The sequence below is a fragment of the Leopardus geoffroyi genome, chromosome B3, assembly GCF_018350155.1.
Source record: "Leopardus geoffroyi isolate Oge1 chromosome B3, O.geoffroyi_Oge1_pat1.0, whole genome shotgun sequence".
Taxonomy (NCBI): Eukaryota; Metazoa; Chordata; class Mammalia; order Carnivora; family Felidae; genus Leopardus; species Leopardus geoffroyi.
In genome coordinates this window covers 144,102,136-144,127,476 of record NC_059337.1, presented here as the reverse complement: position 1 = coordinate 144,127,476, position 25,341 = coordinate 144,102,136, and the positions used below count along the sequence as shown (strand labels likewise).

The 25,341-nt window shown below is 47.6% G+C and overlaps 1 protein-coding gene across 1 annotated transcript in view; it reads right to left on the bottom strand.

The window, feature by feature from the left end:
• The window catches only part of DYNC1H1 (dynein cytoplasmic 1 heavy chain 1), a 78,725-nt gene that overhangs the window by 31,642 nt on the left and 21,742 nt on the right, over positions 1-25,341 (bottom strand). The window contains exons 8-29 of the mRNA XM_045452129.1: positions 23,354-24,430; positions 22,524-22,703; positions 20,918-21,067; positions 18,580-18,726; positions 15,943-16,083; positions 15,419-15,595; positions 15,171-15,281; positions 14,966-15,085; positions 14,236-14,475; positions 6,965-7,120; positions 6,724-6,837; positions 6,175-6,285; positions 5,888-6,097; positions 5,564-5,710; positions 5,187-5,353; positions 4,914-5,087; positions 3,808-3,973; positions 3,538-3,726; positions 3,251-3,445; positions 2,342-2,624; positions 2,017-2,117; positions 853-1,012 (exon numbers count right to left, since the gene is read on the bottom strand). Of these exons, the coding sequence (XP_045308085.1) occupies positions 853-1,012; positions 2,017-2,117; positions 2,342-2,624; positions 3,251-3,445; positions 3,538-3,726; positions 3,808-3,973; positions 4,914-5,087; positions 5,187-5,353; positions 5,564-5,710; positions 5,888-6,097; positions 6,175-6,285; positions 6,724-6,837; positions 6,965-7,120; positions 14,236-14,475; positions 14,966-15,085; positions 15,171-15,281; positions 15,419-15,595; positions 15,943-16,083; positions 18,580-18,726; positions 20,918-21,067; positions 22,524-22,703; positions 23,354-24,430 (4,516 nt within the window). The remainder of the gene's footprint in view (positions 1-852; positions 1,013-2,016; positions 2,118-2,341; positions 2,625-3,250; positions 3,446-3,537; positions 3,727-3,807; positions 3,974-4,913; positions 5,088-5,186; positions 5,354-5,563; positions 5,711-5,887; positions 6,098-6,174; positions 6,286-6,723; positions 6,838-6,964; positions 7,121-14,235; positions 14,476-14,965; positions 15,086-15,170; positions 15,282-15,418; positions 15,596-15,942; positions 16,084-18,579; positions 18,727-20,917; positions 21,068-22,523; positions 22,704-23,353; positions 24,431-25,341) is intronic.

Sequence of the window (25,341 nt, the reverse complement as noted above, 5' to 3'; positions counted from 1 at the left end):
ACGTGGGACACGTCACCAGGGGCGGGGAGCGCATAGTCTGTCGTGCATTACTGTGTGTTACAAGATCGACGCAGGGATAGAAATGCGGCGCGATGGTAGGTGCAGATATAAAAACGTATCCGTGCCACACAGCTGACTGGCTCTGATCACAAAGACTGCCCTTTCAGGGGACTGACCAAAACCACCACCACCCACAGCTGAACTTTATTCCTTGGAGAGAACACTGAGCACACAGGTACTGCTTTCTCGGACACTCCTTTTCCACTGAGGAGGCCTACAGGGCCTTTGGGAAGACAAGTTCCTATTGTCGCGGAACAAAAGTGACCCCGCAAATTAATTGCATGTGCCCTGTCCGCCACAGGTGTCATCGCTTCCTCCAGCACGCACCCTGCCTCCGCCGGGCATGCCCGGCTTCGTGTGGCCCGAGGCAGGGGAAGCAGTCCTCAAGTCTCTCAGAAGGTCATCCTATGGTGACAGAGGGCGTGTTCCTAAAGCTCCCTGTGACAACACTCTGCCAACAGGTGGCAGCAAGGCTGGCTCTGTGGCCGTGCAGGGGGAGCAGGGAGAGCCCTCACAGGCCCAACACTCAGTGCGGGCGGACAGAGAGGGACGGAGCACAGGGACTCTCACTCACTGGGGGAAGGACAGCTAGGGCTTTGGGCCGCTCTGGTCCGGAGAATGCAAACTGCTCGTGCAGTGTTATCCTGGGCCCCACCGCCCTGCCTGCAATAGTGAGTCCTGGGAGCGAAGTGAAACTCTCACTCGTTTCTAATCACAGAGGTGTGACCCAGCCCCCGTGGACTCTCCTTCCACAGCCGCTAAGTAATGTGCAGAGGAAAAGGGAAGTCTCACTCTTATCGCAGTTGGGGTTGGAGTGCTCGCGCAGCGCTTCCTGAATGCACTGCACCTGCTGCGACACGGCTGACAGCATCCGCTCCTCCAGGCGGTTGAACTCGTCAAAGCAGCCCCACGCACCCACCTGGCAGAGCCCCACAAAGATCCGTCCCATCGCCTGAAACCGAACAAAGACAGGAGCTCAAACCACCTGCTTCGGGCGGGCTCCACGGCCCTGATCTGGCGGGACCTTGGGCTACCACCGCCCCCCCGGGTGGCTGTGAGCGTGACATCAGGTTCACACGGGAGGTGCGGGGCCTGCACACAGAAGTGCTTCACTAACAATGGCGATTGTCTGTGTACAGACGTAGGGCATCACACCTTTTCTCCTCCTGTGCCGATTCCAAAGATAGAGCTGTTTTTATTCTGCCCCTTTTTGTTGATTAAAAAAATCTTTTCCCGGGGCGCCTGGGTGGCGCAGTCGGTTAAGCGTCCGACCTCAGCCAGGTCACGATCTCGCGGTCCGTGAGTTCGAGCCCCGCGTCGGGCTCTGGGCTGATGGCTCAGAGCCTGGAGCCTGTTTCCGATTCTGTGTCTCCCTCTCTCTCTGCCCCTCCCCCGTTCATGCTCTGTCTCTCTCTGTCCCAAAAATAAATAAACGTTGAAAAAAAAAAAAAATTAAAAAAAAAAAAAAAATCTTTTCCGGGGCGCCTGGGTGGCTCAGTCGGTTAAGCGGCCGACTTTGGCTCAGGTCATGATCTCATGGTCCGTGAGTTCGAGCCCTGCGTCAGGCTCTGTGCTGACAGCTCAGAGCCTGGAGCCTGTTTCAGATTCTGTGTCTCCCTCTCTCTGACCCTCCCCTGTTCACGCTCTGTCTCTGTCTCAAAAATAAATAAACGTTAAAAAAAAAAAAAAAATTAAAAAAAAAATCTTTTCCATCATAGTTACTTATTCCCACACATAGACACTAACCGTCTCTTCCAGAAACAATGCAGCTCAAGTCAACACCAAAGCAGGTATGTCGGACACCCCACTCAAAACCGCACCATCCCTGGGACTCAGAAGGCCAGACGGGCCGTGCCCAGCCGTGAGGCCAGGAGCCCTGAGAGGGGTCCAGGCGTGGTACTCCCCAGCCGACCTCTCAGGCTGTTAGATTTTAGGTGGACTCAGAAATCTTCTCACCTGGAAATCAAAGGTTTCATCGCAGTTGAAGACCAAAACAAAGCGTCCAAGCTGATGGCCAAGAGCTTTGACGGACTCTGTCTTCCCAGTCCCGGCTGGCCCTATTGTTTGAAGAAGAGTGACTGAGTACTTGAGTCCACCGGGAGGTATCGTTAGCCTTACCCAGCTTGTTCACAAAATCAAAGGACGTGTAACAACTGCAGACAAATCTGAGGTTCTAGAACGTATGAGCTACGTAATTAAGAAATACATTTAAAATCGTTGATTTAATCTTCACAAACTGCATTTACTCTCTCCATTTGTCCGGGTCTGTGGAGTAACTTACCGAAAGGGGACCCCCCCAGCCTGGCCTCCAAGGCTTGTGTCATGGTCAAATAGCAGCGGTCGGTGAGGGGTGTCTGGACCAGCTTGTCCTGAACACCCAGGTACTCAAAGCCATAGTTAAATTTGGCGTTTGCCATTTGGATCGACAACTGCTGTAGCACATCGGTTTGCTTAGGGTCGAAGTAAAAGCGCATCTGGCTGAGCCATTCGAAAGATTTGGCATTGTCGATCTTGCTTTTGATCAAGGAGCGTGTAACGTCCCTCTGGTGAACCAACTCTGTAATCTGAACACAGAGTCACTTATTAAGACTTTGTCATGAACTGGAGTAGTGCAAGGACACTGCATTTCCTGGGCACGTGATCATTTAGCAGACTTTTGAGATTCAAGATCCAGCTGCAATAGCTTTCAGTGAATATTCCAAATCCAAATTCCCTTCCAAAAACAGCACTGTCATTCCCACAATGAAATTACACAGAATCAAGAGCTGCAGCAAAACCAAACCACCAACAAACAAAAACACCCAACGTCAAGCGAAGACCTAACTAGCATGAAATGCGTCAGGAGAACAGCTGTCTCTGTCCCCAGTCTGTCCCCTACAGGCTGGGGGCAACAGCGGTGCAGGCACACCCGGGCGCCTCTCTGGGAACGGGCTGACAAGCAAAGGCAAAAATCCTGGTCAAGACTCCCCGCCTCCCCTTCCCCGGGATGTGTACACATAACTCCCCTGCTCCCCCAAGGCTACCTTTCAACAGAACAGAGCGATACCCACACCAGAGAGCTCACAAATGCACCACCTCCTTCTCTCCCTACCACCAGTAAGAGTGCTCCCAGGCGTGACCTCCGCTGACCGCTTGCACTGAAGGCAGGGCCTAACCGGTGAGGAGTGAGTCAGGCAGGCGCGGGACTAACCAAGTGCTCCAGCTTCCGCCTCCGCAGCGGTGGCTGCTCCATGAGGACCGAGTCGGCCAACACGTTGAGGGTGACCTCCACGTTGCTCAGCACGGAGTGCAAGGGTGCCGCGTCACCGCTTCCGCCGATGCTGCTCAGAGCCGTCTCCACGTTTTCAGACCAGGCTATCTGGGCTGACAAAACCACAAGCTGGGCCTGGAAGACAGGAGACACGAGACCCAAAGGATCGTTTTGGAGACCAGCCGGTGCATCCGCCTCTCCGCTGGCCCACTTCTACTACACGTTACCTGGTACTTATCAATCCAAGTGATGTAGGTATTTGGGTCAATCGAAGTTGCTTTACCAAAAATCTCAACTTCTGTAACAGACTCAGCCAGCAGTTTAGCCAGTGTGACTCTCATCTCCTTTTCTACCAGCGTGAGCCACTCGTTGATTTTGGGATGTTCAGTGATCGACACAGGAGTTTTAAACATAACCTAAAACACATATGATACAAGAATTAAGATGTACAAAGGCAGGAGAGAAGCATTCTAAGTTACAATCATAAACTTCACTACCTCCTCTCCTTCACGGGAGGAAATGCCCAAGACGACAGAGTTATCCTCGTTTAGGATGATGCTCGAAACGCCAGCAAACATTTTCTTGAAATGTTTCTGTAACTTAGCTACATTCTTACTGTTTCCAATGATTTCAAGCAAATCTTCATCACCCACAAAATAGAACCTAAAATTAAAATAGCATTCAAGTTGTAAAATGTCACATACACATAAATAAGGTGAATCAAAGTGGAACTTCAAATTGCAGGAAGGGAAACTAGACTTGGATGCTGATGGACAATCTCCAATCTAAACTACGTCACATCCGAGTTTCCTCCAGCCCTCAGCAAAGGACACACGTTTGTTGAACAAGCTACTGAAGAGGGATTCCATGCACTTCATGCCATTCATCTTACTTCATGAATGTATTTTTTTAAAGCCTGTTCAAGGGGCACCTAGGTAGCTTGAGTATCAGCTCTTGATTTTGGCTCAGGTCATGATCTCACCATTCGTAATACTGAGCCCTCCATCGGGCTCCGGGCTGACAGCAAGGAACCTGCTTGGGATTCTGTTTCCTTTCCTTGCTCTCTCTCTCTCAAGACAAACAAAATAAATAAAAGCCTGTTCAATTTACAGTAAGCAAACTATTCAGAAAGGAAGAAATGCCGTTTGGAAAACAATCAGAGCTAAACTTTTAAGAGATGCAAACGGCCTAGAAGGGTGGATAATAGTTTCAATGAAGCTTAATAAACAAACACAAGACAGAAAGTGAGGAATTATTTAACATTATAATTAGGAATACGGGCGCCTGGGTGACTCAGTCCGTTGTGTCCGAGCCCCGCGTGGGGCTCTGTGCTGGCAGTTCAGAGCCTGGAGCCTGCTTCAGATTCTGTGTCTCCATCTCTCTCTCTGCTCCTCCCCCCGCCCTTTCACTCTCACACACACATGCTCTAAAATAAACATTTTTTTAAAAAAAGGAATAAATGTGCGGAAAGGGAGTAACATTCATTTTGTTACTAGTAACAAAACTTCTGATGTCAAAGTGACTAACACACAGACCCACAGGGGAGAGGGGAGGCTCCTGAACTTGGACTCGACTTCAGTGCAAGTCAAAGCAATCATCTTACCTGGGGAAAGAGGATCGCTCTCTTTCCAGGTATTCTCCCAATGCTTTCTGGATCTTTCCTAGCAGGTCTGCCAGTCTCTCCAGAGACCTCTGTACCCCCTGGATATTCAGAACATCCATTACAAGGGGAGACTTGGATACCTTTTTCATCAGAGCCAAAAACTCCGTGCTGATACTACGAATCAAATCAAAAGTGTCGTTAGCCTTTACGTGAAGAAGGGTCACCAGTCATACCTACCCCTCAGCTCCTTTGCACCCAGGCTGGAGGCCATACCTCTGGAACCGCTGGGTCTCCACCGGCAGCAGGTGCTTGATATCCGCGCTGCCCGTGAAGATGCCTTCCAGGTACACCCACCGCCTCTGCACGTCAATCCACACGTCAAAGAGAGCCATGATCCGATTCAGCTTATCTTCCCAGCTCAGGGCATCCTCTTCAAAAACCTAGCAGGCAGATGGGAAGCAGAGCCCAGCTGCTAAGCGATTCACTCATAGATAGGCCAAAACTTAGTAAAAAAAAAACTGCAGGTTATGTCAAGTTATTTGACTCATGCTTTAAAAAACAGGCTTCTGGTAACTGCCAGTCAAAAGTATTACAGAGAAAGTGCAGGGGAAAGCCTGATCAGAGAGGGAAAGCCTGCCCAACAAGGGTACCTTGTAGTACGGAGAGAGCTTCATGGCGGAGACACTGTTGATGTGCTCTTTGACCTTGTTGAAGAGGTCATCCCAACCTCGGATCAAGCGACACTTGTTCTGGTAGTTAACCAAGTCTAACTCGTAAGTATTCCATACTTCTCTTATCTGAATTAAAACCAAAAAGGGGCACCTTATTAGTATGTGGGTGTTTGCCAGGTATACAAGCAACCAAGTGCTATGGGGACAAAAGGACCGCAGATGAAGCTCTTGTTTTTACACAGCTCAAACTGACCTCACAGCCTGAAATGTGACATAAATGGGGCTATCAGTCTATTTACTCACCTGCTTCAAAAATTCTTCCAAAGCCATCTCCCCTTGTGCCACAAGCAGCACATCCTTGACAATAGCTTCATTTTTCTGCAAGTCAACATCCCAGATTTGGCCAAGGGTTAGCTCAGAAACAACCCAGTTGACATGAAGTCTTTTCATCAGCTGCTTCCAATGGCGATCTTTGAGTGCTTCGGACTTCAGTTCAATCACCAGCATGTTTATCTGCGGAGAGAGGAAGCAAGGTTACCGTGCAGCTGTGTTCCTAACAGACACCCACGACCCCAGCACCGAACCACTACCTTCAGGTAGCCTTTCAGAAGCCTCTGGACAAACTCATAGGATGCGTACTGCCGTAATCGGGCAGGGAAGTTTTTCAGCTGGTTCAGGAGGCCATCTAAATTTTGTCGAAGCTGTCAAGAGGAACACAAAATGATATTTAGTTTGCCGACATTTCTTTAAATGGTGAAATATCTTAAAAAATGTTTTCTGGGGGTGCCCGGGTGGCTCAGGAAATGAAGTGTGACTCTGACTGTGGCTCAGGTCACGATCTCACAGTTCATGAGTTCGAGCCCCGCATCGGGTGGAGCCGACAGGGTAGAGCCTGCTTGCAATTCTTCCTCCTTCTCTCTCTGTCCCTCCCCCGCTCATTCCTTGTATCTTTCTCAAAAATAAAAACAAAACTTAAAAAAATGGTTTCCAAACAAATTTTACATCAGTCCAGATAAATCCTAAATGACCATCATGTGACATTCTGAGGATGCACAATACAGTTCCCTGCCTGCGAAGCTCCTGAGTGGTCTACGACCGTCAGCATATGAGGACACACACCACGTCTCCTTTAGGTGTACCTTTCGAGGCTGGACGGAAACCCACGGCTGCTCCTTCATCTGATCAATCTGCTCCCAGACCTTGGAAAGTTCCGACCAAACGCCTTTGAGGTCCTGCAGTTCTTCTAAGGCCACCTGAAATCACGACAGTAGAACAGTGAGACCATGGATGCAGAAACCACCGCGGCTCTGGCAGAGCCCCTGACGCGGCCCTGGTCAAGGGCAGACTCGGGACGAGGAGCCCCACCCCCGCGGTCCGCACCTGGACGCGCTCTTCACTGCCGCTGAGCAGCCCCGTGTCGGTCAACTCCAGCGCCTCCTTGGCCTTCGCACACTTCTCCCGGTCGTCCTTCAGCCTGCCGAACTTTCCTTCGTATATGGTGAGAGCCTGAAGCGCCTCCTCTGGGCGGAGATTGCCCTGAAAGCAGTCAAAGTGCACAATTGCAGGGCGAGGTCCCAGGACAGGTGCGTGCTTTGGCTCTGAAATGGTGGAAAGCACCTGCTGGGAGTCTGGAAATCTGTGATTCCCTGAACATGTCCACACATGTAAATCTTGAGCAAGATGTACACTTACAGTTCATGTACATCACTGAGTGTTAACTTCTACTTCCATGTTTGACGTCAATAAAGGTATGAAGGAGAAAGGTGGAGCACCTCTCCGTTTAGTCACTGTCTCACCGAGTGCCTTGGGAGACGGGAAGAGAGGAGTCAGGACAGACTGGGGCCTGGAGCAGGACGCTCCCGACCCGAGGGGACATGGCTCTCGGGAGGCTGCTGGCCACGCACTCCCGAGGCACACAGCTGTTACATCAGTTCCGCAGACAAGAATGAGAAATCAAGTAGTCCTCAGGGAAACGGCCTCCAGTTGACCATTAAAGTACTACTGGCTTACTCATGGGGCGCCTGGGTGGCGCAGTCGGTTGGGCGTCCGACTTCAGCCAGGTCGCGATCTCGCGGTCCGGGAGTTCGAGCCCCGCGTCGGGCTCTGGGCTGATGGCTCAGAGCCTGGAGCCTGTTTCCGATTCTGTGTCTCCCTCTCTCTCTGCCCCTCCCCCGTTCATGCTCTGTCTCTCTCTGTCCCAAGAATGAATAAACGTTGAAAAAAAAATTAAAAAAAAAAAAAAAAAAAAAAAAGTACTACTGGCTTACTCTTAATTTTAGTAACTTGAGAATGACTATATAAAATATCATCAAAAATTTAAACTAGAACACATTACTAGCAAAAAATGGCAAGAAAACATATTCAAATTTTGGTGATCAGAATCTCGCCTGTTGATCAATACTCACTCCCCTGCTGAAGCTAGCATTCTGCCTGAGCTACAGTGCCAGGATTAGTGACAGAGAAGATCCCCTTAAAACAGGAGTCCTTCCAGGCCCTGGACAGTGTATGACTTTAGTATTGTAGTGCTCACAGGTGCAGAGCACAAAACAAGCTTTTAAAACTCATAAGGGACAGAAAACTAGCCAAAATGACAAAACGGAAGAATTCTCCTCAAAAGAAATTCCAGAAAGAAGTGACAGCTAAAGAATTGGTCAAAACAGATAGAAGCAACATAACTGAACAAGAATTTACAATAACAGGCATAAAATTAATTGCTGGGCTTGAAAAAAACATAAAAGACAGAGAATCTACTGCTGCAGAGATCAAGGGACTAAAAAATAGTCATGATGAATTAAAAAATGCTATAAATGAGGTGCAAAATAAAATGGAGGTGGTCACACTGTGGACTGAAGAGACAGAGAAGAGAATAGGTGAATTAGAAGATAAAATTATGGGAAAAGAGGAAGCTGAGAAAAAGATAAAAAAAATCCAGGATCATGAGGGGAGAATTAGAGAACTAAGTGATTCAAACGGAACAATATCCGTATCATAGGAATTCCAGAAGAAGAGAGAGAAAGGCGCTCAAGATGTACTTAAACAAATCATAGCAGAGAACTTCCCCAATCTGGAGAATGGAAACAGGCATTGAAATCCAAGAGGCACAGAGAACTCCCTTCAGATGTAACTTGAATCGAACTTCTGCACGACATATAGTGAAACTGGCAAAATACAAGGATAAAGAGAGAATTCTGAAAGCAGCTAGGGATAAACGGGCCTTAACACACAAAGATAGACACATAAGGGTAGTAGCAGACCTATCTACTGAAACCTGGCAGGCCAGACAGGAATGGCACGGAATCTTCAATGTGATGAACAGGAAAAATATGCAGCCAAGAATACTTTATCCACCAAGTCTGTCATTCAGGATAGAAGGAGAGATAAAGGTCTTCCCAAACAAACAAAAACTGAAGGAATTCATCACCACTAACCCAGGCCCACAAGAGGTCCTAAGAGGGACTCTGTGAGTGACATGTTGCAAGGACCACAAAGTACCAGAGACATCACTACAAGCATGAAACCTACAGATAACATGATGACTCTAAACCCGTATCTTTCAATAACACCACTGAATGTAAATGCACTAAATGCTCCAATCAAAAGACACAGGGTATCAGAATGGATAAAAAAAACAAGACCCATCTATTTGCTGTCTACAAGAGACTCATTTTAGACCTGAGGACACCTTCAGATTGAAAGTGAGGGGATGGAGAACTATCTATCATGTTACTGGAAGTCAAAAGAAAGCAACAAACTAGACTTTCAATTAAAGGCTGTAACGGGGCGCCTGGGTGGCGCAGTCGGTTAAGCGTCCGACTTCAGCCAGGTCACGATCTCGCGGTCCGTGAGTTCGAGCCCCGCGTCGGGCTCTGGGCTGATGGCTCAGAGCCTGGAGCCTGTTTCCGATTCTGTGTCTCCCTCTCTCTCTGCCCCTCCCCTGTTCATGCTCTGTCTCTCTCTGTCCCAAAAATAAATAAACGTTGAAAAAAAAAATTAAAAAAAAAAAATTAAAGGCTGTAACAAGAGATGAAGAAGGGCATTATATAATAATTACACAGTCTATCCATCAGGAAGAGCTAATAATTGTAAATGTCTATGCGCCGAATATGGGAGCCCCCAAATATATAAAACAATCACAAACATAAGCAACCTTATTGATAAGAACGTGGTAATTGCAGGGGACTTTAATACTCCACTTACAACAATGGACACATCATCTAGACAGAGAACCAGTAAAGAAACAATGGCCCTGAACGATACATTGGACCAGATGGACTTGACAGATATATTTAGAACTCCACATCCCAAAGCAGCAGAATATACTCTCTTCTCCTGTGCACATGGAACATTCTCCAAGATAGATCACACACTGGGTCATAAAACAGCCCTCAAAAATATAAAAGAATTGAGATTGTACCATACACACTTTCAGATCACAATGCTATGAAACTTGAAAGCAACCACAGGAAAAAGTCTGGAAAACCTCTGAAAGCATGGAGGTAAAAGAACATCCTACTCAAGAATGAATGGGTCAACCAGGCAATTAGAGAAAAAATTAAAAAAATATATGGAAACAAATGAAAATGAAAATACAACAATCCAAATGCTTTGGGATGCAGCGAAGGCAGTCCTGAGAGGAAAATACATTGCAATCCAAGCCTATCTCAAGAAACAAGAAAAATCCCAAATACAAAATCTAACAGCACACCTAAAGGAACCAGAAGCAGAACACCAAAGACACCCCAAACCCAGCAGAAGGAAAAATAATAAAGAGCAGAGCAGAAATAAATAACATAGAATCCAAAAACAGTAGAATAGATCGATGAAACCAAGAGTTGGTTTTTTGAAAAAATAAAATTGATAAACCTCTAGCCAGGCTTCTCAAAAAGGGAGATGACTCAAATAGATAAAATCACAAATGAAAATGGATTTATCACAACCAATCCCTCAGAAATACAAGCAATTATCAGGGAATACTATGAAAAATTATACACCAACAAACTGGACAACCTGGAAGAAATGGACAAATTCCCAAACACCCATACACTACCAAAACTCAAACGGGAAGAAATAGAAAATTTGAACAGACCCATAACTAGGGAAGACATCCAATCAGTTATCAAAAATCTCCCAACAAGTAAGACTCCAGGACCAGCAGGCTTCCCTGGGGAATTCTACCAGACATTTAAAGCAGAGATAATACCTATCCTTCTCAAGCTGTTCCAAAAAACAGAAAGGGAAGGAAAACTTCCAGACTCATTCTATGAAGCCAGATTTACTTTGATTCCGAAACCAGACAGAGACCCAGCAGAAAAAGAGAACTACAGGCCAATATCCCTGATGAATATGGATGCAAAAATTCTCAACAAGATACTAGCAAATTGAATTCAACAGCATACAAAAAGAATTATTCACCATGATCAAGTGAGACTCATTCCTGGACTGCAGGGCTGGTTCAATATTTGCAAATCAATCAACGTGATACATCACGTTAATGAAAGAAAAGAACCATATGATCCTGTCAATAGATTCAGAAAAAGCATTTGACAAAATACAGCATCCTTTCTTGATAAAAACCCTCAAGAAAGGAGGGATAGAAGGAACATACTTAAACATCATAAAAGCCACTTAAGAAAAGCCCACAGCTAATATCATCTTCAATGGGGAAAAACAGAACTTTCCCTCTGAAATCAGGAACACGACAGGGATGTCCACTCTCACCACTGTTGTTCAACATAGTGTTGGAAGCCCTAGCATCAGCAACCAGACAACAAAGCGAAATCAAAGGCATCAAAATTGGCAAAGACGAAGTCAAACTTGCACTTTTCCCAGATGACATGATACTCTACACGGAAAATCTGATAGACTCCACAAACAGTCTGTTAGAACGGACACATGAATTCAGCAAAGTCGTAGGGTACAAAATCAATGTACAGAAATTGGTTGCATTCTTATACACCAATGATGAAGCAACAGAAAAATAAAGAAACTGATCCCATTCACAATTGCACCAAGAACCATAAAATACCTAGGAGGAAACCTAACCAAAGATGTAAAAGATCTGCATGCTGAAAACTATAGAAAGCTTATGAAGGAAATTGAAGAAGACACAAAGAAATGGAGAAACATTCTGTGCTCATGGATTGGAAAAATATTGTTAAAATGTCAATACTACCCAAAGCTATCTACACATTCAATGCAATCCCAATCAAAATTGCACCAGCATTCTTCTCAAAGCTAGACCAAACAATCCTAAAATTTGTATGGAACCACAAAAGACCCCGAATAGCCAAAGTAATATTTGAAGAAAAAACCAAAGCAGGAGGCATCACAATCTCAGACTTTAGCCTCTACTACAAAGCTGTAATCATCAAGACAGCATGGTATTGGCACAAACACAGACACGTAGACCAATGGAATAGAATAGAGAACCCAGAATTGGACCCACTAATCTGGCCAACTAATGTTTGACAAAGCAGGAAAGGGCATCCAATGGAAAAAAGAGAGTCTCTTTAGCAAATGGTGCTGGGAGAACTGGACAGCAACATGCAGAAGAATGAAACCAGACCGCTTTCTTACACCATACACAAAAATAAACTCAAAATGGATGAAGGACCTGAATGTGAGACAGGAAACCATCAAAACCCTAGAGGAGAAAGCTGGCAACAACCTCTTTGACCTCAGTTGTAGCAATTTCTCACTTGACACATCTCCAAAGGCAAGGGAATTAAAAGCAAAAATGAACTACTGGGACCTCATCAAGATAAAAAGCTTCTGCACTGCAAAGGAAACAATCAACAAAACTAAAAGGCAATCGACAGAATGGGAAAAGATATTTGCAAATGATAATATCAGATAAAGGCCTAGTATCCAAAATCTATAAAGAACTCACCAAACTCCACACCTGAAAAACAAATAATCCAGTGAAGAAATGGGCAGAAGACATGAACAGACACTTGTCCAAAGAAGACATCCAGATAGCAAACAGACACATGAAAAGATGCTCAATGTCACTCCTCATCAGGGAAATACAAATCAAAACCACGCTGAGATACCACCTCATACCGGTCAGAGTGGCTAAAATGAACAAATTAGGAGACTATAGATGCTGGAGAGGATGTGGAGAAACGGGAACCCTCTTGCACTGTTGGGTGGGAATGCAAACTGGGGCAGCCGCTCTGGAAAACAGTGTGGAGGTTCCTCAAAAAATTAAAAATAAAACTACCCTACGACCCAGCAATAGCACTACTAGGAATTTACCCAAAGGATACAGGAGTGCTGATTCATAGGGGCACATGTATCCCAATGTTTATAGCAGCACTTTCAACAATAGCCTAATTATGGAAAGAGCCTAAATGTCCATCAACTGACGAATGGATAAAGAAGATGTGGTTTATATATATCATGGAATACTACTTGGCAATGAAAAAGAATGAAATATGGCCATTTGCAGCAACATGGATGGAACTAGAGAGTATTATGCTACGTGAAATAAGTCATACAGAGAAAGACAGATACCTCATGTTTTCACTCATATGTAGATCTTGAGAAACGTAACAGAAGACCATGGGGGAGGGGAAGGGGAAAAAACAGTTACAGAGAGGGAGGGAGGCAAGCCATAAGAGATTCTTAAATACTGAAAACAAACAGCATTGATGGGGGGTTGGGGGAGAGGGGAAAGTGGGTGATGGGCATTGAGGAGGGCACCTGTTGGGATGAGCACTGGGTGTTGTATGGAAACCAATTTGATGATAAATTATATTAAAAAAAAATAATAAAACAAGTTCAAGACTCATGTAAAAAAACAAACACACAAAAAAAACACAGGCCCTTGAACCAAAACTGAACACAAAACAGGACCTTTGGATGCAGCATCACAGCCAGGGCTGAGGCAGCACAGAGCTCTACGGAGTAGATGGTGGGAGGCTAGACCTGTCACCAGCCCTGGTGTGGATCAGTGACACCCAAACTAGAAAACCAGATTGACATTCAAAGTCCCATGACCACCTTCCCCCTTCTCTTTCCTGCCTACGTTTCTATGTATAAATAAATGACACTGAATTCTGCCCTGGAAAACCAGGTATGCTGTTATGTACTTGCTCGAGCCTCGCACTCGACGTCACCTCTGCCGGAAGTCCTCCCTCACCATCTGCCCTCCCTCCCTCAGGTCTTACCACCCCCCACCCCTTCCCCTCCCGGCAGCACACCCAACACCGCTCTCTCTCCCAGCTCTCGCCCTTCCCCACGGCACCTCTCACCACCTGACTCGAACACGCGTTTTCCTTGCTCGTTTCTCCCTGCGTCTCCCACTGGAATGTGACTCCATGGGGATGGGGGCTCCTGTCCTTCCTGTTCACTGCTCCATCCCCACTGCACAGAACAGTTAGTGCTCAAGAAAAGGATAGCTTAGGAACAAAAAACTTTTTAAAAACCACCTCATGATTTACATGCTCGTCATGAGGGGTTTCTGGGTAAGAAGAGATCTCCGTTGGCTTTCACTTTTCAAAGACACCGTGGGCAAGTTTGAGTTACAAAAAGGAGAAGTCCTCATTAGTGGGAAAGCTAATCCACAGCGAAGCCTTTTTAAGTTCGGGCGAAAAGACACCGAATCACGCTGTGGGCTCAGGGCAAACTGTGACGCTGGCGGGACTCACCGTGACAGGCTTGGTCTTCTCCCAGTCCGTCAGCAGGTCGGTGGTGCGGCTCTCCACGGCCCGGTCCTCCTGCACGATCTTCATCTGCAGGTTTGCCACCTGCTGCTGAATGGCAGAGTCCTTCCGCCGCATGATGTCGTTGAAGGCCCCCCACTCACCCTCTATGTTGTCGATGTAGAGCCAGGAGGGCGGGAACTGGAACCTCTGCTTCTCCAGCAGGCGCTGGCCATTGCGGTAGAGCTGCGCGAGTCAGAACACAGGTGGTTTTAGTTCTAGAATCACAGAGACTGTCGTCAGACTCCCACGTAAAGGGAAGACAGCGTGTGGCTACAGAACACACAACAACGTCTGCTCTTCTCCAGGAACCTTCCACGCTGAGAGCACGGCGCTCAGGGAGCAGCAGGGCCCAGGCCCGCCTGCAGCCGGGGGGCCCGGACAGGATCGAAGGCACGCTGGGCTGTGGTTCACCCCCTCCTTCCAAATTATAAACAGAACGCAAGTTTGCGGACTCGAAGAACAACCACTAAAGTAAAAGATTTTAAGAGGCAAAACACAGTGGACCTCAAACCTCGAGAGCTGTTTAAAACGCGGATCCCCAGGATGCCAGTGCCTGCCCTCAAGCAGCCCATCAGGTGGCTGTCAGGGAGATGGTGGTGGCCTGTAGGCACCTAATTTCTGAAACCTGCCTCACGAGGTGACGATGAGAATTTTAACTGTTCACGGAGCTCACCTCAACTTGCTTCTCAAACTGTTTTATCTTTCGTTTCAAAGACTGCACGTAGGTGATGAAGGTCACCGCGTCCGAGGTGCTGGCCGTGTCCACCGAGTGCTGCTCCAACTCCTGCCGTGACTGTGTGGAGAGAGCACAGGAATTCAACACGGAGCCGAGGATGTGCCGGCAGACTCGCGACACGGCCAGGATCCCGCCTCCTCACCTTCGAGATCTGGGAATGGAATTCTGTCATGTTTGACCCGAGCATCTGCCCAAATTTGCTGAGAACCTCCTTATGCCAAGAGTCGTACTTCAAGTTCACCTTGGACTGCACCTGTGGGTGAACGAGCCCAGGACAGCAGATCGTCAGTCCCTCGCGCCGGGGTGTTTACACCTCCACGCGTCCTCGTCACCCACAGACGCTGCCTTAACAGCGACCTCCACCCCCTGCCCCGGGGGGGCGGAGCTCACCTTGCCGTAATCTATGACTACTGGCCCAAACTCCTTCTTGGTTTCCGCGTTGTCAAAAGTTCCTCGGGCCTTCCGTATTTGCACCAGGAGAGCCTGCCATTTGTTGAGATCTTCTCCGAGTCTGTTGTAGATGTTTTCGGCTTGCATGTCCCACAGGCACTGGTACTGAAGCCAGACCTGCAGGTGGACAGGAGGGTCAAATAGCACAGCTGGGCCTCTTACAGAATGTTCACACGCATTAGGTTCACGTCTCACTTGTCAATACTGTCAGAAAAATTCACTTCCAATCCTCCGAATTTTTATATTAAAAAGGAGTAACATTTATTGCTATCTAAAATAATAGTTAATATTCTGTAAGATCTGTCCTACCATTCACTGGCTGCTTTAAAATAAGCAAGTGTCATCAATTACATCATATTAGACACACATTACATCGATTTCGGCTCCTGTGTTCATCAGGCCTCATATTCACTATGTCTAAACACACTCCACAATGTATTTCAATGAGACGGGGAGCTTCTCACCTTGACGTACTGCTCGACCTCAGTCACGATGCCCATGACCGCAGAGTAGGACTCTTCCAGGGCAACGGGGCCATCAGGCATCCGCGTTAAAGCATTCCGGTAGAATTTCTCTTCTTCAGTCAATTCGTAATGAACACCCACCTAAGCAAGCAGAACCAGAAGAAACACAAGCAGTGTGTACAAAGATGTTCATCTCAGAGCCACCTTTCACTGAATTCAAATGAACCGAAGGAAGAGCCCGCTATACAAATGGCCTTTGGAACATCTGCTTACCCCAGCCACAAGAAATCAGAGGCCTCCTCAACTCATCACCCAGTGAAGGGACATCAGATCAAGCACAAGTTAGAAAATCCAAAAACCGCTACAGAGCACTTTGAGACCTCTCTCTCATCTGAGAGCAGAACATTAAAGGCAATGTCCAAAGAATGGAGATTTCCATGACCAAATATTTACACCGACTTGGATGATGGAAGCGATGACACATGCATCGTTTCAATGATCTGAGTGCTGGCTATGTGCCAGGCACTGCTGTGGGCACAAGAAACAGACAAAAAACTCTGCTCACATGGGCTTACACTCTGTGGGAGGAGAGATACTTCTCAGCACGTGAGAAGTACTATGGAGATATAAAGCAGGAAAGAGGAGGGCTGGGAGTGTGGGGTTGGAGAAGGTCAGGGAAGGCCTCACTGAGCAGGACCAGGAGAGGGAGGGAGTGAGCCATGTCAGTATGTTGCTACTGGGGGTTCTGAGCAGGGAGGTCAGCAAGTGCAAAGGCCCAGGGGCAGGAGCCTGCCTAGAATGTGAAGAGAGCAAGAGGCCAGTGTGTCTGGAACAGAGCCAGCGAGGGAGATACTGGCACTCAAGTCAGAGAAGCAACGAGCAGCATATTACGTGGGGCCCAGCACTCTGCCATGGGACATGGGCTTTCATGGGGAGTGACACGAGAAGCCATCAACAGGCTCTGGGAAGAAGTGTTGGGACTGACATAAAACCTAAGACTTTGGCTGCTGTGTTGAAAACAGATTTTAGCAGGGGGCAAAGGCAGACAGAGACCTGTCAGAAGGGAACTTTAAGAATCCAAGTGAGGGATGATGGTACCTTGGACCAGTGGGATCAGTGGATGTGGGAAAAAGAAGATCAGGGTTAATTCTGCAGATGGAAACAGTGGGAGGCAAGGGTAACACCTCAGCTTGGCCCTGAGCAGGCTGAAGGCAGAGAAAAGGAGTGGGGGTGGCAGCTAGTCTGAGGGAGGGGGTCAGACACACACTCAGTTTTCGCACCCATCAGTCTTGTGGAGATGCCCGGGGGGCGGGCTGGGGAGATGGGTCTAGAGCTCAGGATAAAGGCCGGGCTGGAGGTATGAGCCCAGTTGTCCCATCTGGCCGGCAATGGACCAGGTGAGACAGGTGCTGGGGATGGAGAGTGTACTCAAACAATAGGAGCCAGAAGAGAGAGAGCCAAGGAAGAGCCACAGAGGACACTGGCCAGTGAGGTGGGAGGAAAACCAGGATAGCCAAGCGGAACAAGCATATCAAGCGGGCAGTGGGGGGGGGGGGGGGGGTTGCACACCATCACATCCTGCCACTGACACTTCTCAAGGGCTGAGAAGCCTGCCATAACAGCAGGGAAACGCCTGTGACCCTGATGCCTGAGGGGCTGGACCCGGAGCAGGTGTGCAGACGAGTTCTCTGTGTTTTCACCAGGGGGAGCTGAGAAGTAAGGTGGCTAGAGGGTGACAGGAGGCTCAGCAGAGGGAAGGGGAGCTGGGCCACAGAGCAGGGGCACGGGCTCCAGCGTAAGAGGGGCTGGCTTCTGTTTGGTTCAGTGTGGAGACAACAGGACAGCAGTGTGAACAGACACCTGACGAGAAATATCCTGCAGTCTGCACACTCCCAGAGCGAAAGGAACCAGTGTTCATAGCTCGGTTCGGATTAGCTGGTCACCACCAAGGCTGAGTCTACAGGGGGGTTGCTACCACAAAAACACCTCAGAACTGAGCCTATGCTGCTTACATTCAAAGCTGAGACTTTCTAGAAGAGCCTGTTACAACAGAGGTTATGGAAATCTGCTTATTTGAAAACCACCAGTCTTGTTTAGAAGTAATGTTGCTCAGACCAGGGACTAAACAGTCTTTTCAGTTTTCCTTTTGCTCCAAAAGCACATTATTATTATTGATACTCTTATTAAAGACTATATCCGGGATTTGTTTTAAAATAGTCTGGTGGGGAGAAGGAGGAGGAAAAGGAATAAAAATTTAAATTGGCCACATGATAAACAAAGCAGGCTGATGTGAACTCATGAGATTCCCTCTACTTTTGTGTGTATCTACAAACTTCTATATTAAAAAGTGGGGGTGGGGAGAAAGAGGAATTAAAAGACGGGTTCGTGGGGGGAATTTCTGAGAGACTACCGAAATCAGAACTGCAGATGCAATGATTTGGGAAAGCAGCCACGGGGGAAAAATGCCAAGTCACATAAGCCTTCCTCTAGCTTTCCCTTAGACTAGAGTCCCAAGTCGGGAGTCTTGAAAGACATATGGAGAGCACCATTTCCAGGGATATGGAGGAGAGGTGGCGCCCCAGGGCCCTAGGGAGGCCTGGGCAGAGGCCATGTGGTGCGAGTCCCCGGAAGGCTCACCTGGTACCTCTGACTCTGGATCCTGGGCAGAGACAGCACAACCATCTTCCAGGCAAACATTTCCTGGTACAGCTTGTACCTGCACTCTTCGATGGGCGGGTTCAAATAGATGACCTGATTGGTTATCCTTAGCTCATGAACGACATTCTGTAAAGGGAAGATTTCATTTCTTACTCAAATATCTATTTCAATAATAGGCTTTCATGCATTTGTGCCGCCAGAATCAGTATTCACAAGAAGGGTGATCATTTCTGGATTAAAAATCTAATACCGAAGCATGGCACTGATGTAACAGTAAATTACCGAACGCCTCCAGGGGCCACCTTCAATCAAACGGTACCAGATATACACGTACATGATCGTCGCTCAGTAATTCCCTCAAGTACAATCAGGTGCTAGGAAAGTTTAAATTCAAAATTGGGTAAAAAGTATACGGATTATAGCTTAGTTATTTTTGTCATACAAAGCATTAGAATAATTTTAAATGAATTTTCTTGAAAGAAAGTACTTTCTCAAAGTAAAAAAAGTAGTTTTGATGCAGAATATTTTTCTCCCTCTGAATTATGAACCTACTTCAGTCTGAACCACGGGTCTGTTACTTTAATGGACGTCATGGTCTGCTGTAGCCCATGTGTGGGGTGCACGGCCCTCCCCAGAGGATAAGAAGCCAGAGGGCAGGCACTGCTTAGGCGCTTCCTGGATCCTCTGTGCGTAGGTGCTGAACACACAATGGGTGCTCAACGGCACCATCTGCTTTAATATGCGTGGTGATCTCTGGACATAATGACCTCAGGACCTCACAACCCTGTGTCACTGATGCAGCCACACGAGACTGGCATTAGCTGTCAGACATGCGGCACGGGTGTAGGTTTAGGAGTCAAGGTGAGTCTGTGCCACCTGCCAGTGTCTGCTTTAAGCTGAGCAAGATTTCCACCTCCACCTCCACTGGGTAACTGCTCTGGCTTACACAGACCCATTTGCTTGTCTGCATCTCTGTATTTTAAAAAGTATGCTTTGGGAATAAATGTGCAATATTCAAAACCGAAAACATTTTTCAAGCATTAAGAGGAAAAAAAAAAAGAGAAGGTAACGTCTGGGTAGGAAAAAAGCAGCCAATTGTTTCTCCCACATCAAAGTTTTTACCTTTAGTTCTTTTAGACCTCTGTTTTGTGAGGTAGTCTTACTGGTAAATTGAACACAAATGCAATAAACTACCTAAAACAAATGTATGGCTTAATGAACTACTGTAAGGCAGACACTTTTGTAACTGATGCCCAGATTAGTAGACAGGACCCACTAGCAGAGCTTGAATTAACACACTTTTCTAGACAGCTTGCTGGGTTCCAGCTGGCCACTCCTTCACTCAAATGGGAAATGGGGGGCTTGGGGACCAAGACTGCTGTCCTGGTTGGAGGCCACCGTGCTGGTGCACTCTTCCATGACTGAGAAGATTGTGTGAAAACAGTGGCATTTTAGTGTCAGAGTCTGAATTTTCCTTGTACTAGGTTACAGTTGAAATGGTTTCTTGCATGTATGCCTGGAAAGTAGAGATTTTTTTCCAGTGTAGTTTTTTTCCGATCTCCATTAAAAAAATTTTTTTTGATGTTTATTTTTTAAAGAGAGAGAGAGAAAGCGTGAGTGGGGGGAGGGGCAGAGAGAGAGGGAGACACAAAATCCCAAGCAGGCTCCAGGCTCTGAGCTGTCAGCACAGAGCCCAACGCAGGGCTCAAACCCAACGAACCATGAGATCATGACCTGAGCCAAGTCAGAAGCTTAACCGACTGAGCCTCCCAGGCACCCCCAAGTGTAGATTTTTTTCTAAAATTTATTTCCCATTTAAAAAAAAAAATGTCTGTTTTTGAAATTATTTTAGACTTCCAGGAGAGTTGCAAAGAAAGTATGAAGAGTTTTCATGCACTCTTGACCAACTCTCTGTAATGTTAACATCTAACACGTCACAATTACCAAAACCAGGAAATTAACATTGATACAACACTAACTAAAATCCTGACTTCAGTCAGATCTCCCAGGACCCCACAACATAGTTACTCGTCACATGCCTTAACCCCTTCCAACCTGTGACACCTCTGTTCCTCCTTGTCTTTCTCCCACGACCTTGACACTTTGGAAGGGTACTGGTGAGGTGTTCTGTAAGGGATGTCTGACCTTTTCTCATGATTAGAACAAGTCTGGGAGGTGTGGGGACAAAGAGCACAGAGGGTGGGGTGGTATCTGTCAGGTTTCTCCACTGTAAAGTGGCTTTCTCATTGGTACTTTTCAAGGGGGAGAACCTTCTGTTCGATTTACCAGCAAATTGGACGCCATGGGAAATACTCACTTTAATCTTTGGCTCCCCACCAGGCTTGTGACTAACTTGTGGTGCGTCTGTATCCATGTCAACTTCTGCTTTATCTTCAGCTTGTCCAAGAAGCACCTGGGTCCAAGCTCTCAGGCCAGCTTGTAGGCGAACGCCCAGTATTCTTTCAATCTACAGGGAAAGTAGTGTCAGAAAACAGTGTCCTTCCAAAAGGCAGGTCGGCAAGCATGTCAGATAGAAAGCCGATGCTTCAGGTCGAGGATGACAGTTGCTACCACACCCTTCATCGCAGCCTGATCCCCCCCTCCCCATCCTGTGCCTCTCCCAGACTCAGAGACCCTGACCTCCAACTGGGGGCTAACCTAACCACCAACCCTCTGATTTGTCAGGGACAAGGAGATGGACACAAATGCAGCGGATGTAGTCACACTCTTGCTGTTCCCTCAACGTACTAGAAAATTTATAAAACAAAAGTAGTTTCCTGGTAGCCTCAGAGATAAAACTAGCAATCTATAATGTGGAGAATAAACCATTTTCTCTTTTACGAAGTGGAGATATGATTGACATATAACATTCTATTAGCTTCAGATGAACATAACGATTTCATATTTATGTACGTGGCAAAGTCACCACATACAGGTGACCATCTTCTTTTAACAAGCGAAGAAAAAAGTCTCGCTTGATCGAGAACGAGAGAAGTAAATTTCCCACGAACGGGACACCTATACATCTTTGTGCAGAGTCCGTCTTGGGCCACAAAACCATCCTGGGAATGCTGGAAGGGCAGCTGTGACAAAGCCCGAGACTTTCAGTAGATTCAGAAGAGCGGGTTTTGTTAATTTTCCCCGCCAGTGTTCCACGTGTGGATACACTGCACCTTTGTGGGTCACAGGCTTTCTCTTTAAAATGGATAACTAAGGTGCTTCAGAGCTGCCTAGCCACCACCGCCCATGGAGCAGCTCTGTCATGAAATATCCCACTTCCCGGGATTCTCCACGGATGCTCTCTGATGTCCAGCAATGAGAAAGCCACATGTGGTGTTAAGTATGTTTCAAACACATGTGCACTTTAACCTCCCCGCAGACCCCTACAGGAGTGAGCCCCAATCCTCTACGAGAGGATTAAGAGGTGGTTACTGGGCATTTCCTTTTCTTTTCTTTTTCTTTTTTTAAAGTAAGCTCTAGGCCCAACATGGGACTTGAACTCATGACCCAGAGATCAAGAGTTGCATACCCTACTGACTGAGCCAGCCAGGCACCCCCAGGCATTTAAATTGGGTGGTCGAGAGGGGCAGAGTGTCAGAGAAGGATGCCTGGAGGGGAAAGCCAGGGAAGACGACCTTTATCAGGTGAGCAGGGAAGGGCAGGCAGGAAGCTGTCAGGTATTCAGAAGATAAAAAGAATCCCCCCACCTCAACACCTCAACTTGGAATGGACAGGAGTATTGCTAGAACCACACAGCTCGGCTCTGTCATTACCTAAATGGGATTTCTGGAGGGGAAACTGGACCACTGATGGTAATTTCTATGGAAAAATACTTCGCAGTCACTAATGAACTTACAAAATAGGGTCCACCCTTACATTGCTAGTAGAAGAATGAAAACCAGGATAACACTCCCATCCCTCACCTCCATGTCAAGCTTATTGACCCAGATGGGCAAGTTGGAATAGGAGTGCAGGTTTAAGTCGTCCACGGCTTTCTGAACTCTGTTCAAGATCTCTGAGAAAGTCCTGTGATCATACATGCAAGTCTCCAGGGAACGGACTTCCAGGTCGATTTTTTCTTCTATTATTAGCAGGTCATCCACCTAAAGGAAGGCACATTTATTATTTAAAACAGCCATTCACTCTATTCCTTTATGTTTGTGTACATTCTTCTCAATGAACAAATATTCACGGTAAAGGAGTTCTTTCCATGAATAGCTAATCCTACCTGTTGGTGTAAGAACACTTATTCCCAGTCCTGTGTTTCCACAGAGGGAAGGAAAACGTATGGAAATTATCAAGTCTCCCCCTCACTCCCTCCTGCTCACAGGAAGGGTGACCTCTGAATGAGAAGTCTGCTCCACTCAGTGCCTTCTCTGTCGCAAGCGCCAGCCTGTAGGCCAGACGGCTTACGACGATCTGGCTATGCTAGGGTCTGGGAAGCAAGTCTAGGTCTAGGGGGACTGACGGCCAGAGCCCCATTTTCCCCGTAGCTGTATCAGTAGTAAAGCTCTCAGTTTGCTCCGTCAGACTCCCGTGTTCTTCATCTCTCCGCTGGTTTCTAAACGCAGTTACCTAACGGCCTTCCCAGAGCACCATCAAACAGCAAAGTAAAAGGGCTTCCTCTCCCCTTCAGCTCACACGGCCCAATGCCACAGCCGTCGGGAAGGCCTCCTGTGGGAGAGCTACCAGGCGAACCGAGTGAGCTGTCTCCGCGTTCAGTTCATTCCCAGGGAACAGGAGATCAACACACCTTTTCCTGGAAGTTGAAGACGGTCTCCGCCAAGCGCTGCACGTAGGGGTCGAGCTTGTAGGATTCCCACACCAGCGCGATGCCCTCTGCGATCAGAGCCTGCACCTCCTTCTTCAAGCCGGCCACCAGAAGGGAAATGGTGTTGCGCTCCTCCACCTTCTCACAGGTCCGCTCGTAGGTGCGGACGCTCTCGATCAGCGAGATGGCAAATGGGTAGAGCTGGTTTGCTTGATGGGCCTTGTTCACAATCGCCAGCGGGACTCGGAAACCAAGCCACTTGAGATTTCGAACTTCCTTTGAAAGCGTGATGATCTCAGGAAGGAAGTTAACTTTCAGCTTAAGGACGTTTCCAGTTCGGCCGCGGACCCGGGTGCTTTCGATGGTGAAGATGCGCCCCGAGACGCCCAGGTTGCGCTGCTGCACCTTCCGGGCCCAGTCGTCGAAGATCTCCTGAGTGTTGAGCTTCATGCGGAAGCTGTCCCCATCCTGCTTCAGCTTCTGGCCCTCCACGTGGTTCTCCCAGCCCTTGCCCAGCACGTCCTCCACGCGCTTCATGTAGGCGCTCAGCTGGCGGTCGATCTGCTTCGCCCAGATGATGGAGCCCGACACCGGGGGCAGGTCACGCACATGGCTCATCTTACACGCCTGACTCTGTGGGTACTGGACCTTGAACTTGTCGTGGAGAGACTCAATGTCGTCTTTCACGCGCTGGATTAGCTGGGTCTGGTACTCGCGGATGGCCCCACGGATGTGAGGCCTGACGAACAGCGCGTTGAACCTGGAGAAAATCCTGAACATCTCGTTAGCGTTCTTGGCTGTGCCAAGCTGATCCCTAAGGCGAGCGGTGATCCGGGTCTCCACCCTGTCGATCCGCTCATCGTATCTCTTCATGGCGGCCTCCCAAGCTTCCGTGCCTTCCTTGGAGACGTCTAGCCCGTCCACTTCCTTGACGTTCTCGTACGCGAGGTTGACCTCCTCAATAGCATTCGCGTCTGCGGCATCAAAGAGAACCTCCGCCACTTTCATGTCCTGAGGCTCGGGGACCTCTCCTTGGTTCTGCTGTGCGACTGCCGTGACCTGAAAGAGGAGGACTCGTGACAGAAAGGTTGACGCCACAAAGACTGCCATCTGGCTGTGCACCCGGAGTGCAGCCAGTCCGCTCTGTAAGTTTTTAACTTTTAGCCAAATGCTTTAGAACCACAACTCAACAAGACCACGAAAAATACCACAGAGTATATTCTAACTCTGCCCATAAAGATCTACCGACAATGTAGTTTTGGTGCCTGAGAAGCTAAAATAACATGTTAAAACCCGGGCTTTGAGTATGTGCCTCTTCGGTGTTTTGTCTACAATTAAAACTGCACTGAAAAGCTCGGGAATTCAGAGGAGAGCTATGTGCAACCTTGGTGTCCAACATAGTCTTTGTTTTTGATTCTTTTTTTTTTTTTAATGATTTTCCAGGTTTATTTATTTAGAGGGAGGGAGGGAGGGAGAGAGGGAGAGAGAGAGAGAGCGCGCGCGCGCACACGTATAAGGAGGGGAGAGGCAGAAAGAGAGAGACAGAGAGACAGAGAGAATCCCAAGCAGGCTCCGCACTGTCCACGCAGAGCCTGATGCGAGGCTTGATCTCACAAACTGAGATCATGATATGAGCTGAGATCAAAAGTTGGACGCTTAACTGACTGAGTCACCTAGGTGCCCCTTCCTTTTGATTCTTAAAACTTTAATTATAATTCGTGGGTAAATACCTCAGCAGAGGGATAGATAGATAAACGCTCAGTAAGAGAGAAGAATCCCCCATTCCACTCCCTGAAGCCCCCCCTAGAGAGCAGAACAGGGCGTGAGCTTTACGTCAGGTGTCAGACTTCCACACGTATCTCCTGCCCACACTCCCACAGAATTATAAAGCCAGGTGGGGGTCTTCATCTGGGTCCACAGATGTCTTGGATGAAATTCAGATGGGCTGGGAATTTGGGGGAAATTATCAT